This window comes from Dromiciops gliroides, chromosome 6, assembly GCF_019393635.1.
Source record: "Dromiciops gliroides isolate mDroGli1 chromosome 6, mDroGli1.pri, whole genome shotgun sequence".
Taxonomy (NCBI): domain Eukaryota; kingdom Metazoa; phylum Chordata; class Mammalia; order Microbiotheria; family Microbiotheriidae; genus Dromiciops; species Dromiciops gliroides.
The window spans coordinates 105494428-105513509 of record NC_057866.1 but is presented as its reverse complement, the minus strand read 5'-3'; the positions used below and the strand labels follow the sequence as shown (position 1 = coordinate 105513509).

General features: G+C 39.4%; 1 protein-coding gene across 2 annotated transcripts in view; it reads left to right on the top strand.

Moving 5' to 3' along the window:
- Nucleotides 1-19082, top strand: part of GTF2H1 (general transcription factor IIH subunit 1) — a 31835-nt gene that overhangs the window by 4363 nt on the left and 8390 nt on the right. For both annotated transcript variants that reach the window (XR_006353574.1, XM_043970796.1), the window contains exons 2-10: nt 8995-9163; nt 12234-12426; nt 13454-13619; nt 14526-14619; nt 16432-16581; nt 16689-16768; nt 17766-17896; nt 18009-18096; nt 18942-19030. Coding sequence is in view for 1 of the 2 variants with exons in the window: in XM_043970796.1 (XP_043826731.1) it covers nt 9010-9163; nt 12234-12426; nt 13454-13619; nt 14526-14619; nt 16432-16581; nt 16689-16768; nt 17766-17896; nt 18009-18096; nt 18942-19030 (1145 nt within the window). In the remaining variant the exon portion in view is untranslated. The remainder of the gene's footprint in view (nt 1-8994; nt 9164-12233; nt 12427-13453; nt 13620-14525; nt 14620-16431; nt 16582-16688; nt 16769-17765; nt 17897-18008; nt 18097-18941; nt 19031-19082) is intronic.

The window sequence follows — 19082 nt, the reverse complement described above, 5'->3', positions numbered from 1 at the left end:
CCAACATGCCACGGATCAATTGTGGCTAAGCAACATTCCTTATACAACAGTTAATGGTACATTCATTTCCTCATCCCAGGATCAAGTCACTAGATATTTGGACCTTTTCTCTTTAGGGAATTGACCCAGTATCTTCACTAATCCTCTACTTTTCTCTGATTTCAAAAGATAAAGTAGCCTTCCTTTTCATATTTAACCCTTTCATTTGTGCCCTCAATTCTTTCCCCTTCTGTCCTACAGGACCTTATAGTTCATCAGTCATTTTCACTTTCACATTAATCTATAATCTCTTCCTCTTCACTCCTATTACTACATTCAGCACTACTAGCAACCTCTTTATTTGTTGCCCAATTCTACTCTAGACTCTTGGATTGTTCCTCATCTCCTAAAATGGTTTATCTTCTGTTTGCCTCCCCTAAGTGGGTGTCTCTTAAGACTATCCCTTCTTTTTCTCTGAACTTTCTTCCTTGGTGATAACCATTCACCATTTCTGTTAGCCCATTCCACTTGCCTCCTGGATTCCATTACATCAGCACCTCAAATTCAACATGTTTAAAATTAAATTGGGGGCAGCTAGGTGGTGCAATGGATAGAGCACCAGCCCTGGAGTCAGGAGTACCTGGGTTCAAATTCGGCCTCAGACACTTAACACTTATTAGCTGTGTGACCCTGGGCAAGTCACTTAACCCCAATTGCCTCACTTTAAAAAAATCTTTTAAAAAAATTAAATTAATATTTTCCCTTAATCTTGCTCTAAACTTCCTATTTCTCTTTATAGTACTACCATCCTTTCAGTCACCCAAGGGCAGTACTTGGATATCTTTGATTCTTCTCTGTTCCTCACCCCCATTTCTAGTTAGTTGCAAAATCCTCTTGATTCTGTCCCTGTAGTTTTTTAATCATTTTATTAATAAGACCAGCTGGGGGGCAGCTAGATGGTGCAGTGGATAGAGCACCGGTCCTGGAGTCAGGAGGACCTAAGTTCAAATCCGGCCTCAGACATTTAATACTTAACTAGCTGTGTGATCCTGGGCAAGTCACTTAACCCCAATTGCCTCACCAAAAAAACAAAACAAAAAAAAAAGACCAGCAGGTTATTAATAAAAGGATGGTCATTTGACTGGCTCTCTCAGACCAAAGAGTCATGGCGGCAGATTCAGTTCATATACCCTTCAAAACTATAGGTGGTTCAACAAACAGCAATCAAATCTAATTGGTTAATAAAATTGGAGGTGGGGTGTATTAAAATGAGGTGTTGAGTATCTCAATAGAGAGACCACCCATGGCTTCAGTTTATCAATTCAAAAAATATATACCCTTTTAAGGGGGGGGGGTGAGTGACCCCTGGACAGAGAAATTATCTCTACTCAGACCACCCTCAGCCTTCCCTATCTAAACAACAGGATCTATCTCTACCAAGCTTGAATAGAACACAAGGGGCCTCCCCACTTTAGATTAAATTCCTTACAAGGTTGGGTGGGGTCTGATCAAGGTGAGGAGAGTTAATGCAATCTCATTCAGTAAACTTTTTTTTTTCAATGCAACAAACATTTTATTTTTTCCTGTTACATGTAAGGGTAGTTTTATTTTTCTTTTTCTTTTTTTAATTATTTTTTTGTGTGAGGCATTTGGGGTTAAGTGACTTGCCCAGGGTCACACAGCTAAGTAAGTGTTAAGGTGAAAGAATATAGATAATAGAGTAAATATCATGGGGAAGGAAATAGGGTAGAGGGAAATAGTTAACTATAGTAATCATGAAAGAGAAAAGATGGAAAAACTGTACATAAAATATTTATAGCCACTCTTTGTGGTGGCTAAGAATTGGAAATCAAGGGAATGTCCATCAATTGAGGAATGACTGAAGAAGCTGTGGTATATGATTGTAGTGGAATGGTCAAATGTTTGAGGCCGGATTTGAACTCAGGTCCTCCTGAATCCAGGGCCGGTGCCCTATCCACTGCGTCACCTAGCTGCCCCAAGGGTAGTTTTCAACATTCATTTTCATAAGATTCAGAGTTCCAAATTTTTCTTCCTCCCCCCTCCACAAGACAGCAACCAATCTCATGTAGGTTACATATGTACAATCCACAAGTAAGTGCTCTTTTTATCACTTCTTTCTATGGGAGTGGACAGTATGCTTCATCATTAGTCTCTTAGGATTGTCTTTGATCATTGTATTGCTGAGAGTAGTTGTCATTCACAATTGCTCATAGAACAATACCGCTGTCACTATGCACAATGTCCTCCCAGTTCTGCCCACTCCACTATACATCAGTTCATATGAGTCTTTCCAGGTTTTTCTGGGATCATCCTGCTTGCCATTTCCTATGGCAAAATACCATTCCACTACAATCATATACCACAGCTTCTTCAGTCATTCCTCAATTGATGGACATTCCCTTGATTTCCAATTCTTAGCCACCACAAAGAGTGGCTATAAATATTTTTTGTACAGTTTTTCCATCTTTTCTCTTTCATGATTACTATAGTTAACTATTTCCCTCTACCCTATTTCCTTCCCCATGATATTTACTCTATTATCTATATTCTTTCACCTTAACCCTCTTCAAAAGGGATTTGCTTCTGACTGTCCCCTCCCCCAATTTGGCCCTCCCTTTTGCCCCTCTCTCTTTATCCCCTAACCCTCCTATTTTCCTGCTGGGTTAGATAGATTACTCCACCCAATTGAGTGTGTATGTTATTCCCTCCTTGAGCCAATTCTGATGAGTGTAAGGCTCATTTACTGCCCAGCTTAAATAGATTGCCCTAACACCACACACACACACACACACACACACACACACACACACACACACACACAAGATTTTGTCTAACTCTGTAGTCTGGCATCTGTAGTACTTTTCCCTTTCACACACTGCCACCACCCTGGTTCTGGGCCATATCACCTTTTAGCTAGATTATTACAATAGCCGTACATACCATCTCCAATGTCTTTGTGTGATCTAGATACATGTTCTAAAAACTCTGGTTTTCTAAAAATATTTACTTATGTTATGGTAACCTATTAATGTATATAAAGTAAGCTTTTAATATAACAATAAATTAATATATGATTTATATTACTTATGATTTATAGATAGATTAATATAACAAATTAATAATAACTTAAACTTAATAGGATCATAAATAATGGATTAATGTAGGTAAATTTCTGCTTTTGGAAATCTGCCTTAAACCCTGGTTGGGTCTTGAACATAGAGCTAACTGCTACCTAAGCAACCCTGCCCAGAAACAATCCAGGGAATGCCTGCAGTTCCTTTGGGAGAGCCTCACTGGTTTTGTTAACTCCTTTGGGTCTTCCTGTGTTTCTTCTACATTCAAAACCCTCCTGTATCTCACCATTACCTATAAGAGAATATAAACTTCTTAACCTGCTATTGAAGGGCATTGCTAATCACCTTTTATTTCTTTAGATACCTGTATGTGTGTCCTATTCCACAGTCCAACTGGACCTCTAGCTACTTGCTAATCTGGCCTTCCTGTTCTCCTTCCTTCAATGGAGGCTGCCCCACATAGCTGACTTGTACTACATCCATACATCTCTTCAAATGAATGACTCCCAACGCTATATATCAGTGTTAATCTCACTCCTGGGCTACTTCTGCCTAGATACATCCTTCCTTTACCTGTAATTCAACATATCCAAAAAAATTAATTATTAAAAGTCTATTTACATGCCGGACAATATGCTAAAGCACTGTACACATTTATCTCGTTTGATCTTCACAACAACCCTGTGAGGTAGCTACTGTTATGATCCCCACTTTACAGTTGAGGAGACTAGAGCAAACAAGATTAGTGACAGTCACACAGTCTGTGTCTGACATTGAACTTGAATTTAGGTCTTCTGGCTCCAGGACCAGTACTCTGGCCACTGTGCCACCTCAGTACTTAATGGTGCTGCTGTATTCCTGGACACCCAGATTCATAACCATGTTTCAAAACCTCATTACCAGAAACATGGATTACTGCTTCCTAATCATTTTCCCTGTTTCCAGTTTCTCTCCAAAGCACATTTATCCATGTTTCTCATGCTTCTGATGGCTATCTCTAGGATAAAATTGAAAATTTCTTACCTTACCAGGTCTTCCACAGTCTGCTTTAACCTGCCTATCCAGGCTTATCTCAAATTCCTCCCTTTCATAACACTCTTTTTTTTTTGGTTGTGTTTTTTTGTTTTGTTTTGTTTTAGTGAGGCAATTGGGGTTAAGTGACTTGCCCAGGGTCACACAGCTAAGTAAGTGTCAAATGTTTGAGGCCGGATTTGAACTCAGGTACTCCTGACTTCAGGGCCGGTGCTCTATCCACTGCGCCACCTAGCTGCCCTCATAACACTCTTAATTTCTAGCCAAACTGGAGTAATTAGCTGTGTATCTGAGGTGCTTAGAGCCCTGAGAGCTGAAAGAATTTGCCCAGATTCACACAGCCAGTACAGATCAGGGGAAGATTTGAATTCTGGTCTTCCTGGCTCAGACTCTCAATCCACTATTCAACACCTTGTTGCTTATTATTTAGTCACAAGTAGATTCCTTATCACATCCATGGTGCCAAACTTTTACTTCTCTAATCTCCAACCTTTATACATTTACCCTTTCCTTTCTGAAGATGACTTCACCGCCTGAAAGGTGCTCATGTTTGAACTTCACCTTTTCTCCTCTTACCCTCAGAATTTCTCTGCATCTTTGTGTATCACACCCACATTCCATATCTAACCCTTCCACTTATTGTCATCCCCCTCTTTTCCTGCTTCTTCCAAAACCTTGTGCTTCAGCAGTTATTCCTTCTTCTGCTCATTCTTTCTCTTCAGCCTAGAAACATACCCAGATCTCCCTTCTTTTTTTTTTTTTTTAACTTTTGGCAGCTAGGTGGCGCAGTGGATAGAGCACTGACCCTGGAGTCAGGAGGACCTGAGTTCAAATGTGGCCTCAGACACTTAACACTTACTAGCTGTGTGACCCTGCGCAAGTCACTTAATCCCAATTGCCTCACTTAAAAAAACACACACACACACACACACACACACACAAAATTTCAAATCTGCTACACAGGCTACCATCATATTCTTTTTTGTCTTAACTGCCAAACTTCTCAAAAAGGTAGCCTTATTTTTATATACATACATACATAAATGTACATAGCCCATGCTCAAGTTTATTTTGCTTGACTGTGCATGCTTGTTATAAGGATTTTGTTTTTCCTTTTCAATGGGGAGGGAAGGGTGTATAGGAGAATTGATTTTTTTGTTTAATTAAACATTTTTTTATTTTTGAAAGGGTCACCTTTCTTTTTTTGGGCGGGGGTGCTGCAGGGCAATGAGGGTTAAGTGACTTGCCCGGGGTCACACAGTTAGAAAGTGTCAAGTGTCTGAGACTGGATTTGAACTCAAGTCCTCCTAAATTCAGGGCCAGTGCTTTATCCATTTCAACACCTAGCTGCCCCCCTCAGTGCTTTTAATGACCAATTCCAGTGACCTTTTTTCACCCTCCTAGATGTGACTGCTTTTTAACTGTATCAATCACCCACCCTTAATGAAACTTTTTCTTGATTTCTGAGCAGTACAGAGAAAGACAGTAACTTGCATATAGATGTATGATAAATACCTTTTGGTTTTGATCTGACCACTTGTACACTAGCTTTTCTTTACCTTCCTAACCTCAAGGTTGTTATCTACTGTCTTCTATGTATTCTCTCACCTACTGGTCTCATCTATTCCTATAGTCTCAGCTATTAAATATCTAGATGGTATCAATATCACTAGCCTGTAAGGGGCTAAAATTCTAGAATCGTTATAAGCCCTGGTAATTGTTTGCAAACTGTTCCAGACTAATATTTCCAATCACCTAGGTAACCGGGTCAGACTTCAAACTTCTCTTGTCTCAAATTGAATCTTTCCTTTTTATAATTTCCTCATTGTAATAGAAGGCTGCCACAACCTTCCCAGTTGTCCAGGTTCAAAGTACAAATCTTCTTTGATTCTTCCTTCACTCCCATATCCACTGAGTTCTCTCATTTCTTTCTGAATGATTTCTCATGTCTACCCTCATATTTTTTTCCCCATTACTATTCTAGTTTAGGACCTCGTTGTCTCTCTCATAGACTAATACCACAACAGCCCCCTAATTAGACTTCCTGTCTCTGGCCTGTACTACTTCCACCCCTTCACAATGCTTTCGGATTAATCTTCCTGACGAACGGTTGTGATCTTAAGATGACGACTGAACTTTTAGAATTATAGTAATGGACCACAGAAGTCATCTGATCCAACCCCATTATTTCCCAGATTCTGAAGCCTTAGAAGTGAAGTGATGAGTGACAGCTAGTTAATGGTAGTACTAGAATTAAACTGTCATCACTTCAAAGATTTCAGTGGCTTCTCCCGATATTTCCAAGTTTGTACAGCTGTGATTCCATTGAGATATTTACTCTCCACTGGCATAGATTTTAACCCTGTGCCTACCTCATAAATTTTTTTTTTTTTTAAGTTTCTATGACAAAAAAAGTCTGGTCCCATCTTCTTGTCCTCATCTGAGCTGTGATTCTGTTACCCCAGCAAACTAGACTGCATAACAATCCCTGAATTCTTCCCCCATACCTCTTAGATGAGCCTGCAGTGCCTTTCTCTGAAGTCCCAGCACACCTCCCAATGATTCAAGGTCCAAACAGTAGTAATCTCTTTTCTGAAATAAGGCACTTTGTATTTCCCTTTACTGTACTTTAACATTCGCTTAGCCCATGTTGTTGCTTACATGTTTTATTCTCTACTAGACTGTGAAGTCCATGAGAATAGATAAGCATTATAGCTGGTCATTACTTCTTCCCCGTTGCCCATCCAGCACAGAGCAAATAGTCAACTGTGAGTTGAATAGTGGTTTAAATGTTTCATTTTTCATTTGCTTCGGGGAGGGGGGAGCAGTGTGACTTAGTACTCAATCTGCATATATGACCATTGGCCTATTGGCAGTCTCATGTAACTAAAGGGTTCTGTGTTAACAGGTAAGAACCCCTTTCTCACGTGTTACAGGTTATACTAGTTACAATGAATCTTAGGATATTCCTGGAATTCTGGTCCATGGGAGCATTTAAAGAAAGGCTTTGTTCACAGGTGAGAATAGGGAAAGGCAGGATACATATACTCCCTAAAAGAAAGCATATCTCCAGAGAGTGTTCTGGAAGGGCTCCAGTGACAAACTCCTGATCTTGTCCCTGAGAAGTTAGTATGTTTCAGTAATAAGAGCCAAGCATGAGAAGAGAAGAAAGGGAGAAAAAACATTAAAAATAACTGTTGAGCCAGAGTTCCAGAAACATTCTAAAGAAACATCAAGACGCTATCTATAGAGGGGCAGCTAGGTGGCGCAGTGGATAGAGCACCAGCCCTGGATTCAGGAGTACCTGAGTTCAAATCTGGCCTCAGACACTTAACACTCACTAGCTGTGTGACCCTGGGCAAGTCACTTAACCCCAATTGCCCCGCAAAAAAAAAAAAGAAAAGAAAAAGAAGCTATCTAGAATTTCACTTGCAAAAAAAGCCACTCCAGCCTTGAAGAGTTGATGATTGATGGAGAGTAGTATCACTCAGTAAAGCAACTAGATATATTAGCTTTTGAAAACTGGTGCAATTGAATTTAGTTTGCCAAATATGAAGGTCCTGCTGTGTTCAGAAAACTGTACTAGATGCTAAGAGATAAAAAGACAGCTATCTCCCCACCACCCCCAAGGTATGTAAATACCATGACTGCTGGATCTGGGATCCTGGCACCTAGACTGACTGGGCAGTCTCTTACTGAGAAAGAAGCCGACTTGAAATATACAGAGCTTGTTAAGAAACTTTAAATGCAGTCAACAAATACAGGATAGGTATGGAGATTTGATCATTAAAAGAAGAGAAAGTAACTGAAGCCTAAAGTAGATAATCAGTTCTTGAAGTTGAAGGTTTGAGGCCTTGTATCAGAGTTTTGCTTGGAAAGACAGCATGGAACTCTATATGAACAGTGTGCGATTGAAACAGTAGGGGGGAAATACAATTGGGGACTGAATTTAGGAATCCTGAATTACGGTCTTACCTTTGCCACTAACAAACCAACATTGGACAAGTTGTTTTGTTTTTTTTATTTTTCTGAATACATTTTCCTAATCAGTAAAATGGAGAGTTTGACTAAATGTATCCCCTCTTCTAGCTCTTATAGCAAACTTTATGAACAAGCCATTGCCTCATGAATTAATAGGAAATAAATAAAAATTGTTTCTTAAAACTGCACAAAAGTGCCTTTATTAATATTATACATAATAACAAAAAGGGGAAACTAGGAAACCACCTAAATGCCCATTGTTTGAGGAGTGGCTATGTAGATCTCCGGTACCATAATAAATAATGGCCTGAAGAGAATATACAGAAATAGGAAACTATTTATAGAAATAATACAGATGGGAAAAAAAGCAGAGCTCAGTGGACTGCACTATTTTTTAAATTGTATGAATGTATAATCTTAAAGATCAGAATGGGTTTTATATGGAGTGAATTAATGACAACTGTCAGTGATACCTGTGTTCAATTTTATGATTAAAAATCTGCTAGGTGGTATAGTGGATAAAGCACTGGCCCTGGATTCAGGAGGACCTGAGTTCAGATCCAGCCTCAGACACTTGACACTTACTATCTGTGTGACCCTGGGCAAGTCACTTAACCGTCATTGGCCCGCCAAAAGAAACACACACACAAAAACAACAAAAAGCATGCTGTTCATATTACAGCCTAAGAGTCATACTGTATGCCGTGTTGGTTGATATGTACAAGGTGAATAGATGTTTGCTTTTTTAAAATTAAAAACTGTTTACAGAAACCAAAGATCTACAAGTTTGGCTTAGAATGCTAGAATACTCTTCTGTCTTAAATGTTGTTTCTACTTGAGCAAGATTTTTGTGCCATGTTAACATCAGACTTAAGAGGGTGACTTTGCCTTCATTTTTCTCCAATAGCACCTTCCAGCCAGCATGGCAACTTCATCAGAAGAAGTTTTACTGATTGTAAAGAAGGTGCGTCAGAAGAAGCAAGATGGGGCCCTGTACCTCATGGCAGAAAGGATAGCTTGGGCACCTGAAGGCAAAGACAGGTTTACAATCAGCCATATGTATGCGGACATTAAATGTAAGTCATTCATCTAATGTAGAAATTTAGTTTTTTTAACATTTTGATAACTGTATTTCAATAAAATTTGTCTTCTTTGTAGTTCTATGTACTTTATTTTATGTGTTTAAAACCATCCTGAGAAGAGAGCCATAACCAGACTGCCAAACGTGACCCGTAACACAAGTTTTAAAGATTATATGAGCTATTGTGTTATATTTGCAAGCACACTTCAAATAACTATGATATATTTGAGAGGCAGCATAGTGTAGTAGAAAGAGCCCAGAAGATGTGGGTTCAGTTCAGACCTCTTAATATACTAGCTTTGTGACCCTAGGCAAGTCACTTAACCTCTTTACGTAGTTGTAAAAAAAAAAAAAAAAATGCCAAGCCAAGTTGGTAGGTGGCCTTTCCTCATCTAAGTCTTCCCTATACCAAGTAAATCACTGGTTTGGTCATTATCCCTATCTTTCTGGTCTGTTTATGTGATCTGTCTTGATAATTGGCCACCAGCTTTAGGGAATCATTAGATGCTTTGCATAGGTTTTTGTGGGGGGAGGGGGGCAAGTAGAGCATAAGATATTTTCATGTTTTATTTAGTTTATTCATGCAAACTTGAGGGTGGCAAAAATATTTACACTTATTTTTGAATACTTAAAAATTAGGGTAAATATGGAACTTGTGATAGCATTTACCATATCATTCTTCCACTTTGGTTCTAAATGGAATTTGAACCTTTTATGCAGAAAATAGCCCTCTACTTGTCTCAACTTGTGAGAGACCTATGATTGGATAGACAAGTAACCCCTTAACAGTATTGCAACTTAGAGCCAGTCTGGTAGCAACTATACTCACCTCAAATTGCTGTGACATGTATACCAGAATACTGTATTAATGAGTTAATACATCAAAATAGGAAGTGTAGGATACAGGGAACACTTGCAAAAGTGTAAAACAATTGCTGTAGGTAAAGTCCTATTACAGTTCAAGATCCAAGGAACACAATTCCAAATACAGCCAAACTGTCCCACAACTTGTGAATGTTTAAAGTTTAGGACAGTGCCTAGCACATGGTACACACTCAATAAATATTTGTTGATTTCATGTGTGCCAAGCACTAGAGAGAGGTTTGAACTGTCCAGTAGGGAGTTGGTAATATGTCACGAAAACTTAGGGAAAGGCTTGGACTTGATCTCTGAGCCATCTACATAGATATGATAACCCCCTGAAGCTGAGGAAGCTGATAAGGACTAGAGGGAGAAAAGAGGAAGGCCTAGGACAGAGGTTGGGGGATACCCACAGTTAGGGGGTGTGATATTGTTAAAGAGCCAACAGAGGAGACTTGGGAGTTATTAGGTAAAAGAAAAATTAAGACAAAGGGGTATCACGACAACCCATTGAATGAGTAGTCAACATCATCAAATGCCACAGCTAGATTGAGGAGTAGGACTTGAGAAATAACCATCAGATCTAGCCATTAAATCCATGGTAACATCACAGAGAACAGTTTCATTTGTATGATGAAGTCACTCAAAGATTGAGAAGTGAGTGTAGACTATATTTAAGGAGCGTAGCTCAATACAGCAAGAAGCTGGTCATTAGGTGAAAGGTTGAGGAAGTCACATCTGTGCTGAATGGGTGAGACAATCAGGAAGGATGGCTTGGATACACTGAGAGCCCCATTGAGGTTGGATAAAATGAGTATGTGGTGTACCCAGTCAGCATGGGAGTGACTTCCTCCAACTGTGAAAGTGACAGGGGTGGGGGGAGCCCCTGGCAGTGTTAAATAGGGTGTCTGAGAATGCCATGGATTCCAAGGAGAGAGGAGTCAGTGAAGGCCAAAGAGGCCCAGCACAAAAGGACCATTTTGTTCACAGCGAAATGGAGATGACAGTGAGTGCAGAAAAAGGTATGGGCAGTGACTGAGGGGGAGAGAGACAGGTTGAATAGGACTGAGAAGGCAAGAGATAAGAGAATGTGAAGTGGAAGTTTGCTCCTAGATGACTTATAATTGATGAATACAGGGATAGGGAGAAAAACAAGAAGAGTAGAGGTAATGGTATATTGTAAAGCACAGTTTCCAGGGTTGGACAGCTTCCAAAGAGGCCTACCTCATCCAAGTGGTGGGGGCAGCCATGTTATTGCTGTTTCACCTGGCTACCCATCCCACTCCCATGGAGTCTGGAGAACTAGGCTGGAGAGAGGAAGAAGGGCCCTCGCCAGCCTAAATGAAATCAGGGTGGTACCTGAATATGTCGGACTTATTAGGTTATTAGGATTTCTGAGGAGCCCTGCCCCTTGTCTCTACTGGAGCTGCATGGAATGTATTTTCACAGAGAAACAGTTTTATAAATGGCTTCTATAAAACTCATGATAGCACTATGCTTGGGCCACGCTGTGGATTAAAAGGGCTTTTATAAGCTGTTCTGGGAAATTAGCCACCATTTCCTTAGGAAATTGTTACAATTGACAAAAGTTTTGGAGCTTCTTTTATTAGCATTTCTGCAGCAAGAAGACCTAGCCTAGTCAACACTTTTGGTATCGGTTGTACTGTTGATGTTATAGGACACGCTCTTATCTTAGACTGCTTTTCTGCATGTCAGCTACAGAGCATCAGTCACATAGTGAGCGCATTTATTATTATTATTAAGTGCCTATTACACAGCAGTTTTGTCTCTCAAGAAAAAGAAGGGCGGCAGCTAGGTAGCACAGTGGATAAAGCACAGGTCCTGGATTCAGGAGGACCTGAGTTCAAATCCGGCCTCAGACACTTGACACTTACTAGCTGTGTGACCCTGGGCAAGTCACTTAACCCTCATTGCCCCACCCAAAAAAATTTTAAAAGGAAGAAGCTTGGGATCATGCATATTGCCACAAGTTGAAGCCGTAGCTACTCAAATTCTTTCAGCTTGTGAGCTTGCTTTCTCTGGTATTTCTGAAGACCATCTTCCTTTGTCACATAGGGAGCAGGGTGACTGAACCCTTCAACGTGACTGAACTTGGCAAGAAATAAGGCATAGTCTACTGTCTGAGGTCCTACAGCATAGCCATTTAATGAGCACATGCTAATGAGACTCCTATTTGTTTTTAGGCCAGAAAATCAGTCCAGAAGGAAAAGCAAAAATCCAGCTTCAGCTGGTCCTACATGCAGGAGACACAACCAACTTCCATTTTTCCAATGAAAGCACGGCTGTAAAGGAACGAGATGCTGTGAAAGACCTTCTTCAGCAGTTGCTACCCAAATTCAAGAGGAAAGCCAATAAAGAACTAGAAGAGAAAAACAGGTGAAGGGCAGGGAGAAGAAGCAGGGGCATGGTCTTCAAACACCCAGCTGCCTTTTAGTCTCTCCAGCTTTGCCCTTGATATTCCCACTTGTACTGCAGATTTGTACTGTAGTACAAATGCCTTTTACCAGTTAAAAAAAAAAAAAGCTTCTAATTTTTCAAATTACTTTCATGTGTCCTCCCATTTAATCCTAACAATAACTGTGAAGTAGGGATTATTACTCCCATTTTACAAATGATGAAAGTGTGGGGCAGCTAGGTGGCACAGTGGATAAAGCACTGGCCCTGAATTCAGGAGGGTCCTGAGTTCAAATTTGGCCTCAGATGCTTGACACTTACTAGCTTTGTGACCCTGGGAGAGTCACTTGACCCTCATTGCCCAGCAAAAACAAATTATGAAAGTGACACTAAGAAAAGTTGTTTGCCTAAAGTTCCACAGCCTGTTACTGGCAGGGCTGAAATTGGAGTTCATATCTCCTGATTCCTATGATCATAGTCTTTTCTCTGAGGCTACCAGACTCTATTTAAGGAACTGAAGAGGAATCATTGAAGGAAAAAAGGAGAGGATGAGTGTCCACTTTAGATATCAGGAGAAAATGTCAGCGTGTCTAATCTTCCAGGGAGTGTTTTGCCTGCTATGTAAACCACAGAAATGAGAGTGGGGCTTGGGAGAGAATGCCTCAGGATTTGAATTTAATTAAAAATTACTATAATTCTTCAGGCTGTCAATATGCATGGCTACTTAGTGTTTCATCAGTGGCCAAAATTTTCCTGGGCAAGACAGTCACTGGAAAAAATCGTATCTGAAAATTTCTCCCCCTTCCACTATCCAAGGAGGTATTGTTCCATTATTAGCCTCTGGCCCAAATATGCCCCTCTAAAATGCTTTCTACTTTAATTATCAAAGAAGAAATGAAAAGGTCAGTTCAGGATTGTGTGTTTTGATGTTACTTGTTTTTGAAACTTGAAGCTAAATGGTACATTATTCTAGGAAGTTCAATTTTTATTTAATACATTCTATCACCAGAATGCTGCAAGAAGATCCTGTTTTGTTTCAGCTTTATAAAGACCTGGTTGTGAGTCAGGTGATCAGTGCTGAGGAATTCTGGGCCAATCGTTTAAGCATGAATAATGTGGATAGCCCTGCAGCATCCAATCACAAGCAGGATGTGGGTATTTCTGCAGCATTTCTGGTACGTAACCTGGCTTATCCTCAGACTTCCAAAGAAAAAAATTGGACATTATATGCCTGATAGTAGATAGAAGTTTATAATGTTTTATACCACATCTTCCACCAGAGCTTTGGTGTTTTTTCACAAGAATAAAATGTTATATTGAGTTGAGTTTAACTGAATAATTAGATGGTACCCAACTTGTTGATTATTCTAGTTCTGAGGCTATCTAAGCTTTAAGCAAAGCAGCCTATATTCAATACTGGCCTACTAACTAGTCATTATTTCCCATTTGTTTTAATTCATGGCTTTACCTGTCCTTAGAGTTCTGCCTTCTAGTGCATTTTTGTAATTAAGTTAAAATGCATTATAAAATTGAGGAGTATAGTATAGTAGATAGAGATTAAACTCGTATTCATCAAGACCTTACTGGGTTCAAGGCTCACTTCTGACACATCCTGGATTTATGATCCTGAGAAAGTCACTTATCTCTCAATGCCAGGGCAACTGTTTTAGATTGTAGGTGACTGGTCTTCCTCATTGGTAGAGAGAAATCCTTCACCTGGGAGTTCCCTCTACCATAAAGTTAAGCAGTAATTGTTTGTCATTTTGAAAGTATATGAGGTTCCCAGGACGGGATACTCAGCAAGTTGTCAGCCTTTGCTCCCCTTGTACTTACTCATTTTGCTATGTTGTAAAATTTTCTAGAAATAAAATTTTTCAGAAGTTGGCTGTTGGACATATGGAACCAGACCTTTGGGCCTTGACTTAGTAACAGAGAAAAAGGCCTGGGAGGAAATAGACAGCAACCCAAATGGTTGAAAAAGCCTAACACGTTTGTTCCCTGCACCCAGTCTATGGTTAGCCCTCAAGTGTTATCCTTCTAGTATCATTCCATTTGGCTTCTGCTTGTGTTCTCTCTCTTAGGCTGATGTCCGCCCCCAAACAGATGGCTGTAATGGCCTAAGATATAATTTAACTTCCGATATCATTGAGTCCATATTTAGGACCTACCCAGCAGGTAAGAAATTACTGTCCCATCATACCATGCATGTGCATGTGTTTTACTTATGCAAAATGCATCCTTGAAAGACAGCACCAGATTCTTGCTGTTTTTACTTCAGTGGTTCAACAATTGTACTTGGTTGTATATTTCTTGTCATCCTTTTCAGAGTTTACTTACTTTGACCAGATTAGATTTCTCTGAAAGATTAAAAGGGTAATTTTTATTTTTAGATTCACGAAGCAAACCACATAATCCAAATCCAAAGCATTTTGTTACATTTAGAATTATATATTCACATTAATTTTGTACTGTTTCAATATCTACTACTTGTGGCTAGATTCTCTGTCATTTCATTCAGAGTCTCAGAGTTAAATAAGATTTTAGGGACTTTGAGATACCACTACCTGCCTTACTAGTTGTACTCAGTTTCCTTTATAGGATCATAATCCACATCCGGCCACCTCTGTGGAACTGTACCAGGATCTATCCTGAATCATCTTTCTCTATTAATTTTCTTTTTTGGTGACTTCAAGTCCCATGTGTTCAACTGTCCTTTCTAATTAAATGACACCTGAATTTATATACCTCGTCTCGATCTCCTGCATGCCACGCCTGTGTTTCATCTGCCTCCTAGACTTAACTTACATGGGTATCCCATTGAAACTCATCATATACAAACAGCTTATCATCTTCCCCCAAACTCATCCCTCAACTTTGTTTCTGTCAAGGTCACCACAGCCCCAGGCTCTAGGAAGCATTCTTTATACTCTTAACAATGACCAGTCATCAGTTGCCAAATCTGGTCATTTCTGCCTCTACAAAATTTTTCAGGAATGTTCCCTTCTCTCTACAAGCTCTGCAGCCACCCAAGTTCACCCACCTCCTGACCTTTCAGGGTTATTGCAGTGATCTCCTGATGGATATCCCTCCCTTTCTCCTCACTTCTCAGACTAATATTCCTGTGGCACAAATCCAGCCATGCATACCCTTGACATCTTGCCTTTTCAAACTGATTTCTCACATAGTCTTTACTGTAGTCAAACTCACCTTCTCACTGTGTGCCCTACAGGATTTTCCCTGTCCTATTTCCATGTATAGGCCATGTCTCATACCTGGATTGCTCTCCTGTTCCTCAGCCTTCTGGATCTTCTAGCTCCCTTCAAGATCACTTCCTGATTCTCCTAGTTAGTGATTCTCCCTCCCTCCCAAAAAGATTACAGATTACTTTGTATTTATTTACGTCTAGGTTACTAACAACTACCCTCTCCACACTTCCTTCCCCCCCCCCAAGTTTCATAAGAGTAAAAATAATTTATTTTTGTTTTCATATCATCAGTACTTAGTACAGCTTAGCCCAGCATAGATTGCTACTTAGTATATGCTTGTTTAATTAAATTACCTTATGCACAATTCCCTTGTACAGTGTCTTAAGATCATTGATCATACAATCTTTAATACCTCCACTGATGGGGGTACTTACCTCATAAAGCATCCCATTCCATTTTTGGACAATTATTATTAGTAAGCTCGCTCTCACAGAGGTATGAGTTGCCTCCCTGTAACTGTAATCCATTAGTCCTAATTCTCCTCTTTGAAACCACAACAAATAAGTCTAGTCACTCTTCCATGTCATGGCCCTTTATATATTTCAAGAACCATCATATCCAGCATAAATCTGTTATTCTTCAGGCTGATTACCTTGTTTTGAGTCTCCTTTGAGAGCTTACTAATAGAAATTTATTTTGATTTGTTTTGCTTTTTGGTAGTATCTAGATTCTCTATAGCTTTTTCATTATGCAGCTTTATCTGTTCTGTGTTTCTCCACAGTAAAAATGAAATATGCAGAAAACGTTCCACATAACATGACAGAAAAAGAGTTCTGGACACGATTTTTTCAATCCCATTATTTTCATAGGGATCGGCTTAACACAGGGTCAAAAGATCTCTTTGCAGAATGTGCCAAAATAGACGAAAAGGGTAAGTGATCTTTGTTATCACTGTCAACATTCTGATTTAGATATGGGGTTGTTTGTTTCTAAAATGATGTGAATTGACTCACCTTTGAGTTTTGTTTGATTTTCTAGGTTTAAAAACAATGGTATCACTAGGAGTGAAAAACCCACTACTAGATTTGACCACACTGGAGGATAAATCATTAGATGAGGTAAGAGGAAATGGTGGAAGGCTTTTATTAGGGAAAAACAGACTCCCACATACATAGTTTTGAAGCAATCTAAGTTGACTTTTTTTAAATCATGAAATTATTTTATTATTTTCTATTTACATGTAGAGATAGTTTTCAACATTTGTTTTTACAAGATTTCTAGTTCCAAATTTTTCTCCCTCCCTAAGACAGCAAGCAATCTGATATAGGTTATATGTGTACAATCACATTAAATATATTTCTGCATTGGTCATGTTGTGAAAGAACTAAAGGGGAAAACCTCAGAAAATAAAAAAAGTAGAAACAGTATGGTTCAATCTGCATTCAGAATCCATAGTTCTTTTTTCTATAATGAGTTCTTTGGAATTGTCTTGGATCCTTGCACTACTGAGAAGAGCCAAGTCTATCACAGTTGATCATCACACAATGTTGTTGATACTATGTATATGTTCTTCTGGTTCTGCTCATTTCACTCAGCATCAGTTCATGTAAGTCTTTCCAGGTTTTTCTGAAATCCGCCTGCTCATCGTTTCTTATAGCACAATAGTATTCCATTACATTCATATAACACAACTTGTTTAGCCATTCCCCAGTTGATGGACAACCCCTCAATTTCCAATTCTTTGCCACCACAAAGAGAGCAGCTATAAATATTTTTGTACATGTGGGTCCTTTTCCCTTTTTTATGATCTCCTTAGGGAAAAGACCCAAAAGTGGTATTGCTGGGTCAAAGGGTATGCAAAGCTTTATAGCCCTTTGGGCATAATTCCAGATTGCTCTCCAGAATGGTTGGATCAGTTCACAGCTCCACCAACAATGCATTAGTATTCCAATTTTATTTGGGAAGTTTTTAAGGGTCAGGTATTCAACAGTGTTCTTTCAAATAAAGTGTGTGTTCTCCCAAAGATTAACTATAATAGTTGATTAGAAAGTGGCTTATCTGGGAATTTAGAGAAAAACCCTATTATATATTATAACTTCATGTTGTTCTTAACAGGGCTATGGGGTTTCCCCTGTACCATCGACTTCCAGCTCTTCCAAATCCATAAAGGAGAATAGCAATGCCGCGATCATCAAGAGATTTAACCATCACAGTGCTATGGTCCTGGCAGCAGGGCTCAGGAAACAGTTAAGTATCCATGCTTGCAGAAGAGTAGCAAGCACTTGGAATCTTGAGGCTATTCCCATGTTGTCTCTCACCCTGTGCCTTTTAAAAATAGATCTTCTTTTCTCCTTTAAGTGAAGCACAAAATGAACATAACAGTGAAAACAGCAGCACAGATGGGAACTCTCGGGATTCAGACTTCTTTCAGCCACCAGTCAAAAGGGTAAGTGGTGGCACTGTTACTTGGCAGCAGGTTCAGGCTTCCTTTACTACTCCTTTTATTCAGCACACTCTCCCTCCCTCCTTGACACTCATAGAATTTGGAGCTGAAAGGGACTAGTCCTACAGCCTCATTCTACTGAAGAAGAAACTAAAACCCAGCAAGATTCTACAGGGTCACAGATCCTGGAGGAAACATAAAGACAGAAGAACAATGGTCTTTGGGAACTATGGGTAGAATTCTAATTTCTTTCACAATACCCAGGCAGAAATTAATTTAGGCAAACTGGTAGGGCCACTGGATGGATCAGTACCTTATTGAGTTACTCTTGTTGGGGAGTCTTGATGTCATACTGGGCCATTCACACGTGGTCCTAAAATTGTTAGGGAATCATTGTAGTCCTCCTTGCGCAGGAGAGGAATGTGATCACTGAACAATATGAAATAAGAAAAAAATGCTTTCTTATTGGGCAGCTAGGTGGCACAGTGGATAAAGCACCAGCCCTGGATTCAGGAGGACCTGAGTTCAAATCCAACCTCAGACACTTGACACACTTACTAGCTATGTGACCCTGGGCAAGTCACTTAACCCTCATTGCCCTGGGGCCCCCCCCCCAAAAAAAGGAAAAAAATGCTTTCAGAATGCCTCTTGTTTAAGTCTTTTCAGAAATACATTTAATGCTATATAATGTATTATCATGAATCTTATGTTTCAGGTGGTACTTATTGGGTATATTTAAAGATAAATGTGAAGAAAGATTGTATGAGGTTTGGTTTCTCTTATTTACTTCAGTTATCTTAGGGATCTATTAGCAAATAATCTCATTACATGTTTATAAATAATTCCAGTTGAAGTTACAAGAATCCATTGAATATGAAGACTTGGGGAAAAATAATAGCATAAAAACAATTGCACTAAGTCTGAAGAAGTCAGATAGGTAAGTTCATTTTCAAGTTAAAATACATGTAAGTGTGAATGTTCTATAAACA